General features: G+C 46.2%; 1 protein-coding gene across 1 annotated transcript; it reads left to right on the top strand.

The window, feature by feature from the left end:
* Positions 1-14,849: 14,849 nt before the first annotated feature.
* Positions 14,850-23,374, top strand: PGP (phosphoglycolate phosphatase). Its single transcript, XM_069209724.1, has 2 exons — positions 14,850-16,135; positions 17,900-23,374. The coding sequence occupies exons 1-2, from the start codon at positions 15,538-15,540 to the stop codon at positions 18,223-18,225; spliced, it is 924 nt and encodes a 307-aa protein (XP_069065825.1). The 5' UTR covers positions 14,850-15,537; the 3' UTR covers positions 18,226-23,374.
* Positions 23,375-25,364: the final 1,990 nt, after the last annotated feature.

Below are 25,364 nucleotides of genomic sequence, written 5' to 3' on the forward strand. Positions count from 1 at the left end.
CCCAATCCCCTGTACCCCAGCCTATCCCAAGCACACCATCAGACCAGCCTGCACACACCTCACCACACAAGGTAAGCTCAGGCAAACATAAGCACAACACATCCCACAGGCACTCACGCAAGCATCACACACATACAGACACACCAACATCCACTGCCTCCACTGTGTCCCCCTCCTCCTTGTCTCCCTCCTCCCTCCCAGTCTCGTCTACACTCACACCTGCATGCACTACCACTACAGCCACTACGTCCCGCACCAGCACACCCACCACCACACCCCGCTCACGTGCAGTCACCACCCCCACTACCATTTCCACGTCCCCTGTGTCCTCTCCCAGTGTGTCTGTGACGCCCCCTCCCAAGATACACAAACGCAGGCACACACCCACCCAACAGCTATCCACCTCACGACAGCCTCCAGCCCATGCACCTGCACCCAAATCCACAAAAGTTACACCTCCTACAACCACCACCTCTTCCTCCACTCCCAAACCCCCTCCAGCTACCCGTCCCAGTGTGTCCAAACAACTTTTCCTGTCCCCCCTTAACCTATTTCCCCCCACCCCTCCAACTCATAGGTCCCGTACTAACACCTCAGCTAAAAAATCTCCGGGACCAGTGGTGCCTATTGTTACAGGTATGTGGAGTGCACCGGCCACCAGGCCAGCCAGTCTGGCACGGAGCCAGAGCACAGCCAGTCCCCCCCATGTGAAGCACCAGAAGTTGGACAGTGCCCGTCGGGAGAGGGGGAAGACTCCAGCCAGCAAAGCCACTCACAAGGGTCCCGGGGGGAGTGTCGACTCATCTGTGACTCCTCCCAAGGTGGGAAAGGGCCAGAAGAAATCTCCAAAGTCTGGGAGGAGCAGCACGGCGGAGAAGACCGCTATCATCCCCGCTGCCCAGGAGGCCACCGCCAGCCCCATCGTCACTGGCCAGGAGGCCACTGCCAGAGTCACTGCCCAGGAGGCCAGCCCCATCGTCACTGGCCAGGAGGCCACCACCAGAGTCACTGCCCAGGAGGCCAGCCCCATCGTCACTGGCCAGGAGGCCACCGCCAGAGTCACTGCCCAGGAGGGCCCCACAAGCCACAGCCCAGCTGACCCATGAAGGACCGCCAGCCACAGCCCAGCTGACCCATGAAGGACCGCCAGCCACAGCCCTGCTGGGCAATGAAGGACCGCCTTGGCAAGGACTGCTGAACAGGGCAAAGACCGCCATGGAAAGCACTGCTGAACAGGTCTGACACTGGCAACTCAAGCACTGTTGAACAGGCCAAGGACCGCTGAACAGGGCAAAGACCGCCATGGAAAGCACCGCTGAACAGGTCTGACACTGGCAACTCAAGCACCGCTGAACAGGCCAGGGACCGCTGAACAGGGCAAAGACCGCCATGGAATGCACCGCTGAACAGGTCCGACACTGGCAACTCAAGCACCGCTGAACAGGCCAGGGACCGCCGAACAGGGCAAAGACCGCCATGGAATGCACCGCTGAACAGGTCCGACACTGGCAACTCAAGCACCGCTGAACAGGCCAGGGACCGCCGAACAGGGCAAAGACCGCCATGGAATGCACCGCTGAACAGGTCTGACACTGGCAACTCAAGCACCGCTGAACAGGCCAGGGACCGCTGAATAGGGCAAAGACCGCCATGGAATGCACCGCTAGCCCATCTGCGGCAGGGGCAGGGGCAGTGACGCAACTGGACCGTCACGGGGTGTGTGCTGCACTCTGGGCACCAGTCCCCCTCCAGAACCAGTGGAGAACAGCATCCACTCTGTCTGTCCTTGGCAGGATGAAGCACTCTGGGCACAAAGCCCCCTCCAGAACCAGTGGAGAAAGGCATCCACTTCCTCAGTCCTTGGCAGGATGAAGCACTCTGGGCACAAAGCCCCCTCCAGAACCAGTGGAGAAAGGCATCCACTCCGTCTGTCCTGCACAGGATGAAGCACTCTGGGCACCAGTTCCCCTCCAGAACCAGTGGAGAACAGCATCCACTCCGTCTGTCCTTGGCAGGATGAAGCACTCTGGGCACAAAGCCCCCTCCAGAACCAGTGGAGACTGTTATCCACTTGAGAGACTATGGCTTTGCACTCCCCAGGATGGTACAGTGGGCAAGCCACCCACTGTAGAGACTTGAGAGACTGTGGCTTTGCACTTCCCAGGAGGGTACAGTGGGCAGGCCACCCACTGTATAGACTTGAGAGACTGTGGCTTTGCACTCCCCAGGATACATCAATGGGCATGGAGCCCCCTCGTGGATCTGGCGTCGTGCACTCATCCGGCTGAGGTGCCCCCCCCCCTTCCCTTCCCCCTGAGGTGCCTGTTGTATTTCGATCTGATGCCCCTGCAGTGTTCTCTCCGTTTTGATCGGGTATCTTGTGTGGGCCTCGCCCATGCATTTTGGGCCCAGTGGTCCACAGACTATGAATGGTGCAATACCTGCACTACTAATCGTGATGTATATTTTGTTTATTGTGTATATATATCTGTATATATTTGCTTACTGTATTTTGATATATTACAATGGTTCAACTCATTTCCTTTTGTCTTTGCATTCTTCCGGGCGGGTTGGGGGGTGTTACTGTAATGTATAGATATGCATTGGTGTGTGTTTTGTAGTGGATGAGGGTCGGGGTGGGGGTTGGGATGTTGGTTGTGTGTGTCCCTGTGTTTGTGCCTCACCCCTCCCCTATGTCATAGGTGCAGTACTCACCGTGGTCTTCTCCGCCGGCGTTGATGATCCTCGTATAGGAGCAGGAAGACTATCGCAGGGAGAATGTGGAGTTCCGGCTCCATGGTGCCCTCCTTCCTCGTGGAGTGTGTAGAGGTGAGCGTTTTTCCTTCGAAATTCCTGTTTCCGCCGTGTTTTTATCTGCGGTGAATCCGCCCCGGAAAAGGTGGCTGATTGGTAGGTTGTGATACTGTGGGCGGTACACTGTCCTCCGCCGGTCTTACCGCCGCTTTAACACCGTCCGCCAGAGTTGTAATGACCACCTAAATCCTCTACAAACAATACAACACAGAATAACACCGCCTCACTTTCACACCTCTGGCAATAAACCTCTGCCACGCAGTACAGTGTGGATCTCATCCCTCCCACCACACCCTGATGTGGAATAAGTGCAGTGAGGAGCACGCAAGCCACAAAGGAATCAGGAAGTCCCAACTTAGCGCTGACATGTCTTTAGGGCCTCCGCTGTGTGTCACTAGTGCAATGCAATAAAAGCAGTATTACTGTTAATGTCTTTCGCACATTTGTTGCCAGACTTGGACACATTGAAGTGCGCAAAATCAGAAATTCCAAAAACAAAATGCAGGTGTTCATATTTACCACACCCTCCCATCTTTTTTTTGACATTATATTCAATGACATATGTCTCTTTTTTGGTACCAAAACACAGTACAGCATATACACTTGAACACATACCATCATCACACCATTGTACTGGACTATCCTTATATTTAATATCCTTTGGCAATCCATTGACATACTGCACTGTTCGCTTCTACCATCTCGAGCTCAGTCTGCCCCACCCCTGCACTCGGTGCTCCTCCTGCGACCACCTGCTCTTCCAGGGGTGCTTCTATGCTACCCATCGCCTTCTTTGAGGAGTTTCTAAACCTGCTGCTTCTAGCAGAGCTCCTAGGTTAGTTGTTTATGGTCCATGTGCTCCCACCCCAGCTGCTCATTCTGTGTGTTTTCCTTTCTTAGCTGCTAGGTGTTCACGCACTCTGTGCTCCTGCACCTTCTAGCTGTGCTCCTTTTCAAGATACTCTCACGCTTGGATTAGGTTAGATAACAGCATGGATTGCTAAAAAAAAAAATACAAACAATAACAAAGCCAAAGAGGTTAGATAGGGGCGACCTATTGGCTTTGCCAATGCTTTATTTTTTTACTTTAAAATTCTGGTCATCCTGTCAACCGGTACTCCAGAATGTAGCTTTATCAGACGGCACCTGTTTGGGATTTAAGGCATCTGCCACATCATTCAGATGGCCCCCTTGAGGTTTGTTTCTTCTTTCCCGTATGTTTTTTTTTTCATTTTCCTTCGTACTGTAAAGAGTTGTTCATTCGCATCAGTGTGTCCCTGAGAGACTCTCCCAGATGTTAATGAGACACCTTGACAACTCGCAGCATGAAGTCTCACTCAAGCACCAGCCTAGCGACCGAGTAAAACACTGAGTTAGGAACAGTGTGTGCTCTGCGCGCGAGAAGTGCCCAGTCATGCTGACTGGCTGGCGCATGCGCGCCGCGAAAATGATGAAAGAGTCCTCTTCGGGATTAACCTACTTTAGGGAATGTTTTCCTTAATTACTTTGATTGGAACAAATTGTGATCTTTAATTATAAAAATAAAAATACACCAATCAGTAAACACAATGTCATATTACTGTTCATAATAAGCATTATCAAAACCAATAGGCTTGGACTTGGCAAGCTGATGGGATGGTTACTTTTTTTGCAGTGGTTACCTTCTTTTATTGCACTTAGGCCAAGCACTGGGAAAGCCAATAGGTCTCGCCAATGGAAGATCTATTGGCTTAGCCAATGTTTTTTAGCCATGTACAGCAACGCTCATGCTTTACAGCATGGCTGAAAGAAAAACAAGCATTTGCAATGCAATGGGTCTCACGTTTCCTCGAGTTAGAGCTATTAGCGTTGTAAATTCCTAACTGGACTTATCTTGCCACACAAACTGAAAATAAAAAGTTAAACAGTTGGCATAAGCGAGCCGATACAAAGCGCCACCGCTGCTATGAGCGGGAGAGACATAAAAGGAAAAGTTCGCCACCAGTCAAAGATATCGGCAAAATTGCAATTAAAAGCATTTACCAACGAAAACAAAGGATGTTTGAAAGGCAAGCCCATGAACGAGTGATTGTGATGGGTGTGCGGTGGGCGTAGTTAAAAGCACAGACACATACCAACACGTCGGAAAAGCAGTGCTTGCGCGCCGCTATGCTCGAACTAAAAATGAGGTATGATGTGGTCACCCTAGCCAGGTCATATTTCTTCTTTTCTTCTTTACTTTCAGCCCTGCTAACTGCGGTACAATATGAAGAAAAAAATACTAACAAAGCCAATAGATCTTGCTTAAGAGAGACCTATTGGCTTTGCTAGAAGTTAGGAAAAGAAATGTGTCATTAGCTTTGTTAAACAGCAGTACGGGTGCTATGCAATATGTATGAAAGTTATTTAAAAAGCGCTATGACGCAGCAGCCCACCCTGTCACACCTGTTTGTTTTTTCAACTTTCTACCATGTTGCACATCAACTGCTGTACGCCATGGCTGAACGTAAAATGAAAACAAATTACTTGCAAAGCCAATAAATCTCATCTATGGGAGAGCTATTGGCTTTGCCAATGTTTCTTAGCCATTTTATAAAGCGGTTAGTAGGGTGTTGTAGAATACAGTGGCGTATAGCACAGTGGTGTGAAGTAGAGTAGTGTAGAGTGGAGTGGCATAAAGTGGGGTGGGGTGGCATAGAGTCGAGTGGCACAGAATAGAGTAGGATTGAGTAACGTAGAGTGGAATGGAGCAGAATAGAGTAGAATGGTACAGAATAGAGTGGCATGGACTGGAGTGGAGTGGCAGAGTGGTGTAGAGAAGAGTGGCATAGACTAAATTGGTATAGACTGATGTGGTGTAGAGTGAAGTTGCGTAAAATCGTGTACAGTAGAATGGTGTAGAGTACAGTGGCATAGAGTGTGTAGAGTGGAGTAGAATGGCGTGGAGTAGAGTAAAGAAGCATAGAGTGGTGCAGAGTATAGCTGAGTGGAGTACAGGGGTGTAGAAAAGAGTGGTGTAGATTGGAGCTGCGTAAAGTGGAGTGACAGAATGGAGTGGCGTAGAGTGGTATAGGGTGGAGTGGCATAAAGTCAAGTGGTGCAGAGTGGAGTGGCACAGAGTAGAATGACGTAGAGTGGAATGGCATAGAATAGAGAGGCAAAGATAGAGGAGAGTGGCATAGAGTAGAGTGGCAGAGAGTAGAGTCAGTGGCGTAGAGCAGAGTGGAACAGAGTCAATTGGAGTTGTGTAGAAAAGAGTGGCATAGAGTGGCCTACAGAAGAGTGGAGTGGTATAAAGTAGAGTGGCATAGAATGGAGCGGTGTGGAGTCACATGGAGTAGAGTGGTGAGGCATAGAGTGGAGTGGCTTGGAGTACAGCGGCATAGAAGGGAGTGGTGTAGAGTGGCGTATAGTAGAGTGGCGTAGAGTAGTGCATATGTGGGTATAAGTAACTAAAGCATCAATAGAGGTGGCAGATATGGTGAAAGCAACATAAATAAAAAGTCATGTGCCAGTGTTAAAAGTAGGAAAATACATTGCACATCCACAGATAATACTGAAACACTTATTAAATAAAAAAATAGTGTGTTGCAAAAAGACGATGAAGAAGAAAAACAAGAAAGAGCACATGGAATTGGTCCATGCTCCAGGAAGGAGCTAACACAAGAAAGAAAGGGAAGCCTACAGAAACTTGGCAATCGAAAGACTGGAAATAAGAGTTACAACGGAATCAATTATTGGTACGCTGTGGACGGGCTGTAAGCCCACTAAATTGTAAACAATTTGTCTCACAGCCCATGCACTGTGTAGGTGAGATCTAAAAAGTGCTATGGCGGGACCAGTTGGTCACAGCTTTTTTCTGGCAGGAGGGGGTGGGAGGAAGGGGCTAGCAAAAATGGGGTTGGGTGTGCGAGGGGGAAGCAACAACAGTGGAGGGGTTGAGGAGGAACAGCTCAAGCAACAAAGAGGGAGAGGGGACAGGGCAAGCAACAATAACAAGGCTTCAATGCGGGATGAGAAAGGGGGACTGTCAAGCAAAGATGAAGGAAGGAGAGGGTGGAATGGGACAAGAAACAATGCAGAAGGGACAGGGAGATGGGGAAAGAGCAACAACACAGTGCTGGACAGGGAATGAGGGGAGATGCAAACACATGCATTCTTTTGAGTGTTAGAATTAATTTTTTAAGAAAAGTACCACTAAATGCCCCTGACCAAAGGAAGGACACTGGCTGATGATAGGATGCAGTACTTAGTCCATGCTCCACTGAAGGCACAAACACCAGAAGAGAAAGTGAAACTTTTAGTCGGATGCAGACATGTGAGCAGCAGAAAATCATTCACAGTGTAAGTGAGCCAATGGCTGTAGTGCGTGGACCCAATATCTTGTGTTGTGTGCTTCAGTGGGAAGTAGCAAAATGTGAACAATAGTCATACAGACCAATGGATAAAGAGAGCTAACCCAAAGTCCCTCAGTGATGTAGTTATGTGTATTTGTTCATGATTTTTTTACTACATGAGGCTTGTAACACATCTAAAACTCACTTTACACCAGACCAAAAAAGATTTCTACAGGTCTATAACGCACACTGCAACCCAGGCTCAGTCAAGTCAGGAATTTCGCGAAACGGCAGTGTACCCAGCTAAGTAAGCAGTGGCAAAGAAAACAGGTCATGTTTTGTTAGGGGAAGTGCTTGGTATACATTTCGGTGACTTTGTGTTTTTCCCCTCCAACCCCAAAAAGAAAATCTCATAATTAAGAATATCATGAGCTATAGCAGAATGGAAACTGGAAGCAGAGCACCTTTGCCAAACAGAATGTGTAAGCAGATTTAAGCAGTACCCTCAGATGAAAGTATTCTGAAAAGGAGGCAGAAAATCAGGCTTGAGTTGTAAGTAGTAAACTTAAGAGGCAAACATATCAAAATAGTACATGCTTTGTCAAAAAAATATTGTTTTCATTGTATGTTTTCCAAAGCCTGTATGTGTACACGGAATCATAAACAAAAGAGAGTGTACACCCAATAGTGTTATCCCGGCGGAATATCAAAACAAATGTAAATGCAAGAGTGATTGAACAGCACTGTGTCTTTATGACTGGCTAAGGCATCTAGGCATCATGAAGACCCTAAACAAAAAAATCAGCAATTAAATGAGACATGGTCAGCAAAGTAAGTACCACTAAGAACACACACCAGATTTGAAGTGCAAGTTACACATCATTTTGTGTCCACCGTCTCATAAAACTACTTATACTGCGAATTAAAACGCAAATCTTGTCCTAAAGGCGGAGCTCAAGAGACTCGATTAGGCCTCAGCTGCCAGTACCGCAAAATATGGTGACGGGCCCCTAACATTTCATACGGCAGGGCTACAGGGATATACATTGTGGATATGCATAATATCAGGGTCGCTCCTGACTGACACCCCTCATTTGGGTAGGAAGCAGATTCCCCTTGTCTAGTGACCCGGGTAGGGCAGTTAATGCTGATCAACCAATTAATGCTGACCAATGACAAAATGCCGGAGTAAGACAGTGAGAGACATCTATCTTTAGCCTCATATCCTGTCTTTTGATTTAAATTTTTGTCATTCTCGATATTACGATCGATTTAGAAAGTGATTATCCAGTGCGCAGCACTTTAAACATTTTCCCTCCTTGAAGGAAAAGGGCAAGGGCTGCTGGATCTCTAGGTGCCCAGATTGAACTACTACCCCTGTGATCTCACTGTAGAGATCGTCAGTTACAGGTGATTCCTTCAATGTGCCCAGAAGAGTATTCAACCTCTTTACCTGTGTTGCCATGGTTTCCTCATTGAGTATCCACCTCTCTACTTTCTCTGGCTGACACTTTTACTCTGTGGATCTTGTTGGCACTAACTTTCACAAGAGTGCGCCCACATTCTGGTTCACGTATGTAAGGTGTGTTTTAGGAACATAACATGCTTGATGTGAAATTATCTTAGTTCATCTAACCTGAATGTAGAGTCAAAAACCTGTCCATCGTTTATTTCATCCCAAAGGAATTAATTACACGTTGAAAGCTGGTTGTGTGCATAGCTTTGAGAAGTTTATTTACACAACTGCCCTGTCGCAGTATGGCATATAGGTGTATATATAGCGTAAGTAGAACAACCATGACCCTCCAGAAAGCCACGTATGAATACTCATTCAGGTGACATGAAAACATTTACACTGCACTTCACTCTTTCTCCTCTAGTGATTCACACTCACAACCTTGGGAGCAACCTTCTCCCTGCACCATCAAGGACAAGTGCACTTCTTCCTTCCTTGTTGTTGTCCTACAGCAAGTCTGAGGTGGGAACCAGACGAATGTTGAGACAACAACTATCTCGTGCGAGCAGGTGTGAGGTTAATTCCTCCTATGGATATTTTGGGTCCACCTAGGTTTCGAGCTATGGCAGAACTTCCTGTCAAGCACACACTACGGGTGTGGGTGATGCTGGACCACATGCCTGCAGCAGAAACACCTGCTTCCCGTATAGAAAACCAATTGGGCTTTAACTCTGGAACAGTTTTAGTAGATCTGCAACCCTGAATGTCGCCCACTTAATGAAGTAAAGAAATCCAGCAAGTCCTCTCTGTTCTCTTGTGCCTCAGGGCACCTCTTTAGGGCATGCTGAAGGGCACACAACCTCAGGGGCTCTGCCTGCCACTGGAATCAGGTCCTTCCTGTCTTATGTAGGTCCTCATCTAACAGGGTCCCTCCCTTAAAGGCACAGGATTTGTGCCACTGACTTTGCTGAGCTTCACAGAGTAGGCAGCACCTTTAAGCTCCATTCTTCTCTTTCCGGAGATCAAGATTCAACTAACTAGCTACTAGACATTCATGAGAGCCAGTACACACCAGTGAGCCAATCAGACGACAGCAGCCCCTGTCCCTCACCAAAGAATATGTGCTGTACCACCGTTTGAATCATCCTTTCATCCTGGAGAAGATACAGATGCAGCTTCCCCGTCAATGCTTTGAAACCCATGGCCTTGTGCTCAGTGCACTGCACATGCACAGCTATCGAAAGGTGACAACCACATACCGACAAGGCATTGATTCAATGCGTGATTGACTCTCTGATGTCTAAGAGATGTATGTTCATTTGTCTGCTTAGAACCTTATTTGAGGGATCAGCCACATGCTATTATTTTCAAACAATATCATTTTTATATCTTCCAAAAATATTTCAAACTTTGACCTGCACCAGGAAGTTGCCCTCACGAGTAAAAGATCTGACTTTGGCAAAAACTGGCAGCTAGATGTTTGTCACACTATTTTGACTACTGTGCACTGTACAGCAAAATTGAGAGAGTCAAAGCCCTTGTCTGTGAATTTTGCTGCCACAAGAAGGTGACAGAAGCCCCCTGTTGCTACACTAAGCAGACAGTCGAAACCCCTCTACTCTAAAGCTTTCCCTGTGGCAGTGCTGAAGCCTACACTGCTCTATCCAATCTAGTGCCCATGCAGTGTAGAGGTAAGCTGTCTTCATTAGCACACCCAGCCTCCAATCAACCACCACAGCCGACCACCCACTCAACACCTGGAAACAACTCAGAGAAGAAGACACAACTGCTCTTATGAGCTCCATCCACTCCAGATCACCAATTGACCCCTGCCCCCACCGCCTCTTCAACCTCAGAGGAGACGAGATCAGCCGCCAACTCTCCACCATCATCAACACTTTGCTAAAAACAGCCATCTTTCCCGACACCTGAAAACATGCCGAGGTCAGACCCCTCCTCAAGAAAGCCTCAGCAGACCACACCGAACTATTTAACTACCGAACCATCTTGTTGCTCCCATTTCCTGCCAAAGTTCTGAAGAAGGCCGTCAACCTCCAGCTCACCGAACACTGGGAGAAAAAACAACCTACTAGACCACTGGTTCACAACCTGTGGTCAAGGGGGGTCCGCAAAGCCTCCTCAGGTGGTCTGCGACTGCTTAGTAAATTAAATAATATTAACAGGTTAGGTCTCCAGCTTTCAGTAATGACTCAGTGGGGGGGTCCCCAGATTCCAATAATGATTCAGTGGGGGTCCACAGGTTCCAGTAATGATAAAGTGGGGGTCCACAGAAGTCAAAAGGTTGGGAACCACTGTATTAGACTTTTCCCAATCAGGTTTCAGAACCAACCACAGCACTGAGACAGCTCTGATCACTGCTTCAGATGACATCCATGCCTTACACAACAGAGGAGAATCCACCGCCCTTATCCTGACTGACCTATCCGCCGCCTTTGACACGGTTTCCCACCATACACTTATAAACAGCCTCCGCCAGATAGGAATAACCAATGATGCACTGAGATGGATGGCATCCTTCATCACAGGATGCACCCAGAGAGTCCACCTCCCCCCTTCACATCGCAAACCAAGCATAACATCTGCAGAGCTTCCCAGAGCTCGTCCCTTAGCCCCACACTCTTCAACATCAACATGACTCCCCTCACTGACAAAGATCTCACAACATCAACCTCATCTCCTACGCTGATGACACTCAGCTCATCCTATCGCTCTCTGCCAGCCCAACTTCAACCAAGACGAATTTCCACAACTGCATGAAGAGCATCTCAGCGTTGATGAAGGACAACTGCCTAAAGCTGAACACAGACAAGATGGAAGTTCTCATGTTCAGTAAAAGCTCCGCTCCCTGGAACAGAAATGGAGCCTTCAAAAAAACAGTCACACTGCACAGTTTTCCACATGACCTTCAAGGAATGTTTGTGTGCAGTCCCAAAAAACTGGAAAAGTACCTCCATGTGGAGGCTGAAGTCTTCCTTCTTACTTTTCCAGTTCTTTTGGTGAATAGGGACCAATGTTTCCAGTCCTTGAATGTTGTTTTTACAAATCATTGCTACCAGATGCATTAATCCAACTGGTTCAATAAAGGCCTCCTGGACTGCAAATCTTGGAAAACATTATGTTATGAAATGATAGCACAGGACAGAAACGTGGTGTCTTGATAACATGAAGCTAGGCGGACACCCTGATTGCCAGCAACTGCTGAGCTTTCACTACATGCAACAGCAGGCATAATGAAGAAAGAGATAAAACCTTCCCATGAAGGAAATGAGCAAAATAGGCAGCCCTGCCAATATTTCCTTGGTCCATGCAGGACCACCTATTCCGGGCAAAGGTTTTTCTTTGCATTCTGTGATCTGCAGTTTTTATCCCACTAAAAAAGCAGGACCACAAGCCCCAGAATGCATAGATAAAACCTAGACTGAAGCTTCTAGACACACATGGAACTGGTGCACTAGCAAGCTGTGCAGAAGTCACTCAACTAGTCACACGTTATCTTCTTCCTGTACTTAGCAACGATTAATGGGAATGTGCATTAGCTTTACAACAAACCAAGAATCACAAGGAATGTTTATGGAATTGTATTTATATAGCGCTTACTACCCCTGACGTGACACTGAAGCGCTTTTCTGCGAGTAGCACGGTACTCCGGAACCCAAAAGGAATTAGTGGTAGATTAGTATAGGGAAATATGAGTACAGTATTAGTATAAATTAATTTAAGCAGAGGATATGTGAGTTGGATTAACTAGAGTAATGGAGGAACAGAGGACGGAAGAATCCAGGGGCCATATGTACGAACACATTTTCCCATAGACACAGAATGGGCAAAACTGCTTGCTACATCTGGCCCCAGAAGTGTTAATTTGGGAGTTTAAAGTAACAGGATAAGGCTTGGGATGAGTAAAGGAGAGATGGAGGAGGGAAGGGTCTGTGGAAAGGGGTTAGGGAGTTCATAGTAGCAGAAGAGTTGTGGATGAGTCAAAGGTGAGATGAATGAGGGAGAAATTATTAGGGTTGTTTGGGAGATCATGGTAGTAAACTGAGGTTTGGGGTGAGCTAGATGCGGTAGAGGAGGGAACAGCTTAGGCAGGGTTATTTTGGAGATCAAAGTAGTAGAATGGGTTTGGGATGAGTCAGAGTGGGGATGGAGGATAGATTGATAGAGACACAGGGTGATGGGAAAGCAAAGTAAAGCTTACGAGAGAGAGTAAAAAATTCTATTATTTTTAATTAATTTGTTTATTTATTTTTAAATTTTAATTATTTTTTAAAAAATGTATAGATTTAATTTTATTTGATTTTTCTCTAGTATAGTAGGACTAGGGTAATAAATAGATATGTAAATACATAGTAAGGGAATATATGTGCAAGGAATGTAATAATGGGTATAATAATATGAGAAGTAAAGTTGTATTGTATAAACACAGACTTTCAAGATTCTTAATATTTGATGTTAATTAATAAGTGTACATTTCTAACATTCATTTATCTTTCCTCAATTTTTCATTAGCAAAATGCTTACTGTTAAATAGTTAAGATACGATTTGCTCATTGTGGTATAAAAAAAGAAAGCAGGGATTCATAAGTATCTAATATAACAACTTATCTAGGAGCTATGCAATGACCTATGAACATGTTAAGCATAGAATAATAAACACACACATATACACACACATATATATATATTACCGTGAGTAAATATACATTTGTTAAACAGGCTTAAGAGCATGTGTTTAATTTATTATTACAAAATAGTACCTATACATATTTCTTAAAGAACTATACATATCAAAATACACATAATCACATTATAAATATTTATCAACACAGTCATATGTAGTCCATTGCTGTTTGTATACGGTGGTTATGAAGGAAAGAGCCAACTCTTGAGTAGTCTTCTGAAGACAAGTAATGTATTTTTCTTTCTACTACCATAACTGCAAAGTGTAAATGTGCTGCGTGACACCTTCAGCCAGTTAAATACCCCCCAGCATTTAGCAGATGGGGGGGTTAAAAAACAAAAACAGGAGAAATTCTTTCTTCACTGACTTCCATTGAAGTGAAGCATTTTCTAAAAGAGAGAAATCAAAATCACAGGCGTTTTTTATTTACAATTTGAGAGTCTGCAGCCAAAATGGAGAGTGTTTGCTAGAGGTGATGGAGCCACTGAAGCCCGTAGCCTGGCGCGAGCCAGATGTTCGGCTCTCCCATGGCATTCTCTTGCGTCTCGAGCCAAAAGAGAGCCGACAGGTCATAGCTTCTACCTCCGCGGCACTCTCGGGCACACTGTCACGTCAGTCTACAAGCCTCCCTGGATGGGACAGAGGTGGAGGCTGGTCAGCGCTCCTGGCTCAGGACATTTCCACAAAGTGCAACACGCCTGTGACCTCGGCCAGCCACTCCTCTGCTGACCCGAAGGGGACCTGGGGGAGGATGTGATAGTCTGCAGAGGGACGGCATGGAGAAGGAAGGGGTAGTTGTAAGGTGGCTGACAACCGAATTTGTAGACATGAAAGAGGAAGTGAGAGCAAGAAAGACAGAAGGAGAAACAGAGAGGGAAGGGGTAAGAAAGCCAGATGATAAGCCAAAGGTATCGAGGCCTAGGCAGCAAGAGTGCAAGAAATTGAGAGGGCTGGGCCAATCACTTAATGTCCCCGCGCCTGCCGAAAAATGAATGTGTCCTTGTGTAATATAACGGGTGCGCATGTAAAGCGCTCCTATGGCTTCGGGTCGAGTTCACGCTATATAATACTGCAAAAAAAGAGTGATGTAGGTGGGAGAACACATGTACAGTTCGCTTTTATTTAGTTCTGGCTTTAGCCAAAACGAATGCAGCTGCGTTCGTGGGATGTTTTTTTTTTTTTTTTTTTCACACGGAGTATGGGCTCAAAAATCTCAACACAGAATGTGCCAAAAACCCAGGACTGACTGAAGGTGACAGACCTGACTTGGATGCCACTTCCTAGATATCCTTTAATTTGATATTCGGAACCACCCCTGCCAAGGGATTACATTTGCTATCAAGCGATTGGCTTTGAGCTTCTCCTCTAAAACCCACTAAGGGAAATAGGGAACCGATGGCTCGCTCTGATATTGCAACGGGACGTAATTCCACAGAGTCCTCCTTCGAAGCTACCGGGTTTCCCTGACCGAACTTTGCGTGAGCAGCTCATCCAGTCCAGGTTTTTGATTTGTATTCTAGGATTTGTCGTCCTGATTTTCTAGTGGGATAATAAAAGTCCCAGAATGCAAAGAGAAGCCTGGTTGTTCACTCCTGGGCCTGTGCATTTTAACAGCTGTTGCTGCCCCATCACTTCTCGACCTCTGCATCCTGTGGTGCTCCTGCTGTCGGGTCCCTTTGCGCGGGTTGTGAAATGCTGCGCTGGCGCTTTAAGCAGCTCGGCGCACTTCTAGCTTTGACAGTGAAACCAGAAAAGGTCAGAAAGCCGGGTGGTGGCGAACTTGCTTGCAGTCATCCATCGCCAATCCGGACTTTCAGCTTGGCAAATCGACCAATCATGGGAGACTTTCGTAGGAGGCTTGGTTGCACAAAACGGTGGCATCGGACGCGCCTGTCGCTATTGCGGGTCTGGGTGGCAGTGCCAGCGGCAGCTATTTATTTCCAGTGTATGCCACCTTTCCCCTTTTAGTGAAACCTGAGTCGGGTTTTAACCTAATGCCTTTGTAGAGAGGGGCGCGCTCCGGGTGCGGTTGTACAGTAAATGTATTTTCCGCTGTGAAACGAGGCGGGGCCCTGAGCAACCTAAGTTTTAATCTCGGCTTCCTCGTTTAACCAAGCCCTGTGATCCTGGGCAAGTCGCCTTTATTTCCTTGTACATCCGCTCCCTTTGCCACCAAACTTACCAGCGCCCAGAAACCGGTAAATGCGTCTTCTGGGCGCTACGCTGCGCACTCGGTAGTTTTCCCGGCCATGTCCTCTTCCAAGTGCGCGCGTCTGGCCGGGGCGGCGGCCAAGGACTTCCTGTCGGGCGCGGTGGACACGGTGCTCTTCGACTGCGACGGGGTCATCTGGCGCGGGGACCAGGTGGTCCCGGGGGCCCCGCGGGTCATCAACGGCCTGAAGAGGGCGGGCAAGCAGGTCTTCTTCATCACCAACAACAGCACCAAGACCCGGCGGATGTACGCCGAGAAGCTGCGGAGGATGGGCTTCGAGGTGCGCGAGGAGGAGGTCTTCGGCACCGCCTTCTGCACCGCCCTCTACCTGCGCAGGGTCGCCCGGCTGGAGGGCAAGGTCTACCTGATGGGCGGCAAGGCGCTATGCCAGGAGTTTGATGCCCAGGGCATCCCCTACCTGGGGCCCGGGCCGGACCCCGTCAGCGGCGGCATGGGCGACTGGGCCGGGGTCAGCCGCGACCCCGAGGTGAGGGCCGTGGTGGTGGGCTTCGACGAGCACTTCAGCTACATGAAGCTGACCAAGGCCCTGGCCTACCTGCAGGACCCCTCGTGCCTCTTCCTGGCCACCAACACGGACACCCGGCTCCCCCTGGAAGGGGGGAGAGCCATACCAGGTGAGGACGGGGGCTGGGAAGGCGTGCCAGAGCTACAGGGGGAATGGAACCGGACCACAACTCCCAGGATGCATTGTTTAGTTCAATATTTAAAAAAAAAAACTCACCTGGAAAAGTGGTGTCTTGTCCACGCGCACTGTCTGGCAACTTTGGTTCAAGAGCTCAACACGTGCAATCTCTACTATTAAACTTAGCTAGCAACATTTTCTGAACTGAATTGTGTCAACGTTGAAAAACCGACTGCACTCATTTTATCGAACTTGGGTCAGAGGCTGAGAGGCCATCTGAGATAGAACTGCCCAGTATTCAGATTACATAGAGCTATCTGTAGTGCATACTTTGCGCAAAGCCCATGCTGTTTTTTGAATGAAAATCCCAAGAATAGTGAAGTGGGCGCCCACGAGAGGTTTATGGGGAGAGATATGTGCAGAGCTCTTAGGTTCTCCCATGTCAGGTGTAAAATGTTGTCAGACATTGCTGTGCGTCCTGGCATCTGCAGTCCTACATTTTTTTGCCTTTTTGTATTTCCTGAGCATATCTACAGGGGAAGATTTTATGGAGGGAGGGGAGTCCATGTAATTCCGAAAGAAAATTGTGAAGAGGGTAGACTCTGCTCCTTTGTGTAAATGAGAGATGCTTTGAGAGCAGTCCTGAAGGTATGGACTGATGGAAGGTAGTTCAGGTGAAAGGGTCCCAGAAGAGTGAAGGGCAGTGGAGCTTTGGGTATGACTAGGAGGTTCTACCCACCTCGATGGAAAAAGGACAGGAGAACAGTGGGAAATGTGACATGCCAGAGGCAGACCGTTGCCAGTGAACCACCAGCGCTAAAGCCAGCCCTGCTGTGTGATGTTGCGCAACACAACCATGATAACGAATAGGCTTGTAAAAAAAAAAAAATACCACTAGTAAAACAGCTGCATTACTGAATGGTTTTTAAATTAACAATTGTATTTTACCACAAGCATAAGGCGTCCAAGTTAAGGTTAGAGCATATATTCTTTTATGGCCTACGCTTGCAATATATGCTTGTTACAGACAAAGCTCACTTTTGATCTGACCACCTAACAGTACAGATAGCCCCTACATGGGATGGCATGAAAGGGTTCCCTTTGGGGTGTGCGCATTGTTCCTCATGCTTGTTTTCTGAGTACCCCACCCTTTCTGTTTTCCACGTTTGGACGCCACCAACCATTCAGCACAGTGTAGTAAGGAGCCCAGTCGCCCTTAACAGCTCCAGAAGGGTAGCTGTGCTTTTTTGGTCCTGACAGCCGAGTTATTGTATGACATCACTTGACTGCTAAAAACATCAGAGTGGCTTATTTTTCCAGAATATTTAAAGGGGATTCAGGAAAACGAAACAAAATGTTTTCTATCAAAATCCTGCATCCCACCCACCCCCAAACAATCACAGGGTTCCATTGGGCCTCTTAAATGACGTTGGGTTGGTCTTTCAGCAGTTTTGTGACTACACTTACTGAATATCCTCCATAAGACATGGCTGCACAGGCAGTGATTAGGTTTCCGCCCCGTTGTACACTCCTAATACTACAAACAAACAAACAAACAAGCAAGTGACACAATTTCCCACTCCACACTCCAGTAAAAACAAGAGAAAATGTTTAAACCCTTTGAGGGTCAGGATTTATGCTATTGTAAAGCCTCTTCTTACTCTAAGGGCTTGTGGTTATAATGGGAATGAGGTTGAGAGGCTTGAAATCTTTTGTGTTGATGCACAGCACCTCATGCTCTTTTATTCTCTTTCAGGCACTGGATGTCTGGTGAGAGCTGTGGAGACAGCAGCTCACCGCCAGGCCCAGATTGTTGGCAAGCCCACCCGCTTCATCCTGGACTGTGTATCCAGAGAATACACCATCAACCCTGCTCGAACGGTCATGGTTGGAGACCGGCTGGACACGGACATCCTCATGGGCACCAACTGTGGGCTCCGAACCATACTGACCCTGACGGGGTTCTCCACTCTGGAGGATGTGCAGGCCCACCAGAGCAGCGGATGCCCCTCCAGGCAGGGCATGGTCCCAGATTACTATGTGGACAGCATAGCAGACCTGCTACCAGCTCTCCAGGGCTGAGAGAAAGAAGATGAAAGCTTTGGGCATGCTTGCACTAGATTCTCAAACAGTATAGACGAATATTGTGTTTGACATCAGAATATTTTATCATTGTAATCTTTTCATTATTGCCTGGAGGCAGGGTATCTCAACACTGTATTATGGGACCCCTTTTCCTGAAGTGGCCTAACTTAGACAGTGTTGTGACCATGTTACCTCCATTTTCAACATTCGTAATCGGGTTAGAACTTTTCTAATTATTTGCAAGTTGTCCTCTTTTGCAGCCCTGTTGAGGTCTAGACCTATAGGTCGAGATACATACGCTATCACCAAGTCATCATCGTTTCCTCCAGAGTGATAAAGAACTTTCACCTGAGAGGTTTGAGATAATTTTGCTCCAAAGAGATTCCACAAGTCAGTGTTATGTATCTTGGACTCAAACCTGCTTCTCCAATATCGGACACCATCTTCTGTTTCCCAAAAGCAAAGCACAGACTGTCTGGATGCAACAAATCAATGCACAAGGCATTTCAGTTCTTCACCAGGGCCGTTTTTTCGTTAGACACCCTCCACCTTCTTGGGCTGATGGTCTTCCTTCACTTCACATTGGGAATCAGAATGAACAAACTGTTATCCTGATGGAGGAAAACTGAACTCCCTTTCCGCCTCCGGATTTTGGGTGCAACATTCAAGGAAACCAGAAGCTAGAAGAGTTCATTCATAGCAGGACAATTGGTTCTAGTTTACTCCCTTGACGACAGACGTAGGCAAGGCAGGTGGGACATCAATGAAGACTTCACATATGCAGACCTGCTTATGCTAAAGAAAATGGAGGTGATACACCGCAGTTAGATAAGACAGTCTTCCTTTTTAGTGAATGTCTAGAGATTGCGTGCAGTGGGGGTCTCCGTTCTGTGGCTAGTGCGACCACCTCCCTCCAAGCAGTGCAGACACTTTCAAGTCCTGGACTCCTGAGTGACAGCCTAAATCATTCTGTATTGCTTTGTTTTTCTTCCATTGAACTAATTAAATAAATTATTTGTAGGCGTAAAGTGCAGGCCTGGAGACCGCGTCTGTAATGACCTGGAGTGAGGTGGTCACCCTACCTGCAGCAAACCTGGGATCTAGGACTCACTTCAGAATAACTGTGGTCTGGCTGAAAACATCCTGTCTGACTGTAGACCAAGTGATAGAAAGGCCCAGACATTCTTTTTCCAGACTTCCATGCCAGTAGAGATGTGTTTAAAAGATCCTGTCTAACACTCACACTGTACACGAGACCTAAAGAGCCCACTCAACTATGCACATGTTTGTCTAACTGATTATATTCAGTGGTAGCACTATAGAGGCGTGACTGAAAGATTCTGTCCCTCTGTGGTAAAGTAGATTTGTGGCTGAATGCTCCTTTCTGCCTGAATCACTACACAACATGGTTTCCAATGTCCTGTTCAATCTCGGCACTATGGATCCTCTTTAATTGTATACAGCACTACACAGAGGTGTGATGACAGGCCCTGTTTACTAGAGCACTAGGTATGTGGCTGTAAGAGCATGTCCGATTTCTGACTGGAGGGACATGGTGGAGTGCTTCAAGGTGCTGTCTGAATTGAGCACTACACTGGTCTAACTGAAAGGATCCTTTCGGATAAAGTTGTGATTAAAAACCTTGTCCGAATGCTGAAATATAGAGATGCACTTAAAAGATCTAGTCTAACTGTAGCACAATGAAAGTGTGATGACCAATCCTGTCCACCTTTGGCTCTCAGGAAGTGGGTTAAATACCAATGACTGCTGGATCACGTACGTGTTTCTCAGCGCCTGGATACCCTCACGGGTGACAAGCAGCACTCTACTAATTCATCTTACATTACAAAGTTCCTGTGTGGCTGGCAGTGTAGATGGTTTGATGGTGACGCACAGTGCCAGCGAGCTGTGGCTGGGATCCCCATGTCATGCTGTACCTCTAAAGAGCAGTGAACGAAAGATCTTGGCTGAATGTTGCAATTTGGTCGGTATGGTTATGTCGGACTATAGAAACACACAGGTGTGACTAGAGTAATCCTGTAAACAGTAGATCTTTAGTGGTCTTATGACGGTTCCTGTCTGCCTATACTGTACAGAGGTGTTGGTGGTAGGGCACTGTTTGACTGCAGAATCGGGGCGAGGTGGCCAGAAGGACCATATTCATCAATACCCTTGCAGAGGTGTGGTTGGAATGGCGGTATTCAACTTCAGAACCACAATTGTTTGTCATATGGAACCCATCCTTAGCTTAGGCCCTTAACACTTTAACTAGAGGAATGCAGGTCGGTCCTCTCTCGTGTCCAGGCCACATGGTAAGAAAAGTCTTCTAGCCTTTGATTATAAACGTGGCATAGTTTCATCCAGCGAGGGTTGCCGTTGACACACTGGAATCTCCAGGCTGCTTTGCTAGATATCGAATTACAACCAGCAGTCGCAATGGGCATAAATGTCGTGCTCTTTGTGGAGGTCACTCTAATCTCTGCTCTAAAAAAGGGGAGCATGTGGGGAAATGAATCAAAAGCACAAGCTTCACAAAGTTATAAGGTTTGTGTGGTGAGGTTGCTCCACCTAAATTATGCAGTTTTGAGTTTTACATTTTCCGTCACAGTCATGTTTGGTCTCTGTATCATCCGAATTAATATAATTACATTTTTCCTGTAGCCCACTAATCTCAGGATAGTCCCTTTCTGTTGTTTCCAAGTAGATTATTTACATGTACAGTGTTAAAGTGTTTTTATTTGTCCTAGAAGTGGCAAGCCTAGTCACAACTCCTGCAGTGAATTAGGCAGGAAGAAAGCTTGTGATCACCAAGTCTCTCATTCAGTTATTCAAAGACTGGCCACCCGTGCAAGGGAAACCATTCAGGGGTGGGCAGATCCTTTGTTGATGGAGCCTAAATTCTAAAATGTTCTGTCTTAGAGCCGAATCTTTATTTCCTACCAAAGTGATCTTGACTTCTTCCGTAAAGATATTTATGCCTGATCAGTGGTCCTCCAGTCATGGGCATGAGGCTTTCTTCCACTTATGGGGGCTTTCACTGACTTGGGCACAGCTTTGTTCTTTAAAATGGATCCTTCATTTCCATACTTGTAGCCGGCATTCCAAGGGACACAATCTTCTTTCCCAGAGGGGGACCTTGCTTTCAGTTAGATTTGCCTTCATTCCCGATGTATGGCCTTGATCCCCAGTGATGGAGTCTTCGCTCCTAGGGACAGAGCTTTTGTTACCCGAGACTGAGCCACTGCTCACTCAGACGCACCCTTCGCTCCCTCAGTGCGCTGTGACAGGAGCTTTGGCTTCCTGAGACGGACACTCTTGCTCTCAGAGATGGAGCCCTCCATATGCTGAGACAGAATCTTCAATGTCCGTGCTGGAGCCTTTAATTGCTGAAATAGCCATGGTTCTTGGAAACGGAGTCTTGGTGCCCAAAGTTGGAGCCTTAATTTCATGCAATCAAGTGTGCAAAAGTTTATTTATTTTGTCGCTCCTTTAGGCCATAACAGGTTAGTTGGCATCTTTGATTACATACCCGCTTAATGTACTGTAGCCAAAGGTGTAGCTAGCATGGCAGGAGTGGAGAAAGGAAACTGTGTAAAACGTCCTTGCACTCTAGTAAGTGCTCTGCAACATCGTCAGGATTACTTGTGGGCATTCATAGTGGCGGATCGTGCATTTTTTAGTAAATCAGGTGAGTAAACTTGGTCAAAACGTGTTAGGGTTTTCAATCATGGTGACGGTTTCAGAAAATGAGGTAGTTAATTGGTGCATTTGGAAGTACATTAAGTCCGTAACATTATTCCAACTTTTTAATAAATTGAATACTTTTTTTTTTTTTTTTTTTAAATAAGCAAAAACAAAGACTTTTGCAGCTAACCAGATCTAATGCAATTTGCAAAATGTTTCAATGAATGTATTTAGGTTTTGGTGTAGGGCCCTATGACGCTCATGAAGGGAAAGTCTAATCTCAGCAAGAGCAGACAGCGCCTTGCAGTTTGATTTCACCCGGGCTATTCACCACAGCAATCTGAATTTTTCTTTGCCCCACCTCCCAAGTGTTTAAAAAAACAACATATCTTCTGCTACCTTCCCTAGAAACTTTACTACTGGATTCACACAGCAGCAGCAGATAAACCATTCAGAGTGAAAGGGTGGAGGGCATGCAGTCCTTTATATACAGTTTAACCTAGAAATTAAGCTGAAGCTGACTTCTGCGGCCTGCCTCCATGGTGCAGCCCTTCTCTCCTCAAGTCACATTTTGTCTTGTTTCTTCTTTTTATTTTTTTAATAGGTGGTTTGTTCCTTTATCGCCACCATGTTGCTTATGCAGTGGTTTTTGCCTTTGAGGCTCTCTGTGGAGTTTGCATCATGTTTAGAACTAAGGCTCAGATTATGATGTACTGTGCTGTAGATGCTTCCGTTTTTAGAAAACATAAACAATAACCTATAATCTAAATCATACCGAAAGGTGTAAGGTTTAAATGTTAGCAGAACATCTATAGAGAGTATTGAATTGTTTACATGGTTTACAGTGTTGGTGCTTTCTGCAAAGTTGTACGTACAGTGCGGCATTCCCTGCATATAGGGACGACTTTGTCCAGATTTCGAGTCGTAAAGACGCTTTGCTATGGGTGTTTTTTTAAGGATTGAGTTTTGTTTGGTTTTACTACAAAAAAAAGTCTGTGTTCTTGGGCAAGCCGTCTACACTCCTTATATCCCGGTTTAGGCAGGTCAAAAGTGTGGCCGAAAACATTACGAAATCTTAGTAATTTAAGGTTGACAAAGTATAAACAACGGATATAAATGTTTTGTACATGAACCTAAAAACAGAGTGACCCCCTTGGACACACTAACACGGGTCTACTTTCTAAGGATGAGTGTTTCACTGATCAGCAAGCCGTGCCGATCTCTGGCAGGCTATCTGCTGACCACAGGCCTTTTAGAAATGTATGTCCTGGCATTCAGGATCGGTACATCCTACGTCAAAGAGCTCACTTCATCTTGCAATCATGTCAGGTTTCTTGGCTGTTACTGTTAAATGTATTTGTCTTCACCATCGATTTTAATGAATACATTGTGCACCAGTATTGTAAGATCAAGTCCCTGGATGGGATGTATTAAACTGAATTAAAACAGCAACGCATATTCAGTTCGTACTCCAAAGAGATGTAATTGTGCATTACACATTTTATTCTGACTCAAGAACTTCATACGAGGCCAAGCACACTGAGAAATATGATAAGAGTTGTGTAACAATATTTTTTTTTTAAATATTTCCGATAGCATGGACCCAACAGGTATCAGCAGTGAGATTTACAGAGAACATTCTGTTGCAGCTGGAACAGTTCGAACATAAAGTACTTTACAGAGAACAGCCCAGTCGAGTCCAGTCCAGACGGCATTACAGAAAACAAGATGTGGCGGGGATTAGGCAGCGCACTTTACATTTGTTGCTTTTTATTTTTTTTGTGCCTATTTCAGTCACTCATTTTGATAAATTTACACTCTCGAGCACAGTGACATGGAAGTGATTTGCCCAGAATCTCACCGTATTTTGGTCCAGACAGGATTAGAACCTAGGTCCGGGAGTTCTAGGTCAGCAGCTAATCACATACCACGCCACTTCCTTTAAATAATACTACAAGTGTAGAACAAAGTATGGTCGTTATGATTCCAAAAGACCATGCCCCCCATTTCTTCCCTGGCGGTCATGAGACTGCCAGGGCTGTGTTGGAGGTCAGACCACCCGCATTGTGATCCTGGCAGAGCCGCCACAGTCCACCCGGCAGGTTGCTGCCAGTCGACAGACTGGCGGTGCCGGCGGTCTTAATCCACCGGGGCAGCGCTGGCCTGGGGATTATGAGTCACCTCTGGGCCATGGGCAGTGCAGGGGCCCCCGTGGACAGCCCCGTCGCGCTTTTCACGGACGCAGACACACCGCAACATTGCTGCCAGGTTGATAACGAGCTGGCGTCAATGTTGAGGTGAGTTTCCCGCTGGGCCAGCAGTGAACTCATAATAGGGCCACCGGGCGGAAAACCGGAGTGGCGATTTTCTGACCCAAAGAGGTTGGAAACTCAAAATGAGGGCCCATCTGTTTATCTGCCCTTCTTACTGGTTGAAAAACAGCAGAAAAAACTTTTTTTTTTTTTTTAAACTGCTGTAACAATTATTTGTGTATTCTGTTGCCAATTACGATGATTCTTCAAATCAGATTAAATAAATTGGCAATTCCTGCAGTATGTCCTTGCCACATATGACTTCAAGACCTTCCTATCCCAAAATGTACATATGTGGGAATCGTGGCATGTTAGCAACGTCTCAGCCTTTGGTGGACACTTACAAGCTGAACGATTACCAGTAAAATATCTATTGTGTTCTTTAACCAACATCTGCTAAACTTCATGTCAGGCCTTTGTGCTTACGTAGGTTATTACACAGACATGGAAGATGCACATCCTTATTTTTAACAGGTGTATGAGTTTATACTGCCTCATCCATTTTGAACTGGCTTCGTTCAAATCATATTCCTTTTTTGTTGTTTTGTTGTAATTTAAAGGATGTATGTTGCAATACAAATATCTACCGAAGTTGATCAAAATTGATGGTAAAACCCCCATTTTGTCTTTTCGAATGAAAAAAGTATGCTGACAATTTTACAGCGTTGGGTTTCTTTGCATGGTGTGCAAAAATCCATTTTGTGAAGTTCAGCTGAATGACCTGCAAAAAAAAACAGCTGAAATTACACAACCCACACATTTGTGAATCTAACTAACAACGGGACCATACATATAGTACACACAACATACATTTGGGTAAGATTAGGTCACAAAACAAGATACAAATCTGCAGTGGTGAGACACACTCAGTCTGTGCCCAATAATTAATTCTTAATGTGTGAATGAAAAAAACTATCTACAGAAGAGTAAGTGAAGATCTTTAAATGAGACCATCTCTTTTTCTGAGCCAACTCCCCTTGTACAGCGTACAGACCCTGTACCAAAGCTGGGATACACCAGACCATGTTTAAGAGGGCTGTCCTAGGCTTGGAACACAATAGGCTAAGTGCTGTTAATGTTTGGATGACGTGTACACTCTGAATAACATGTTTACGCTGTCTGCCCCGGATATGGAGCACT

Source organism: Pleurodeles waltl, chromosome 10, assembly GCF_031143425.1.
Source record: "Pleurodeles waltl isolate 20211129_DDA chromosome 10, aPleWal1.hap1.20221129, whole genome shotgun sequence".
Classification (NCBI taxonomy): domain Eukaryota; kingdom Metazoa; phylum Chordata; class Amphibia; order Caudata; family Salamandridae; genus Pleurodeles; species Pleurodeles waltl.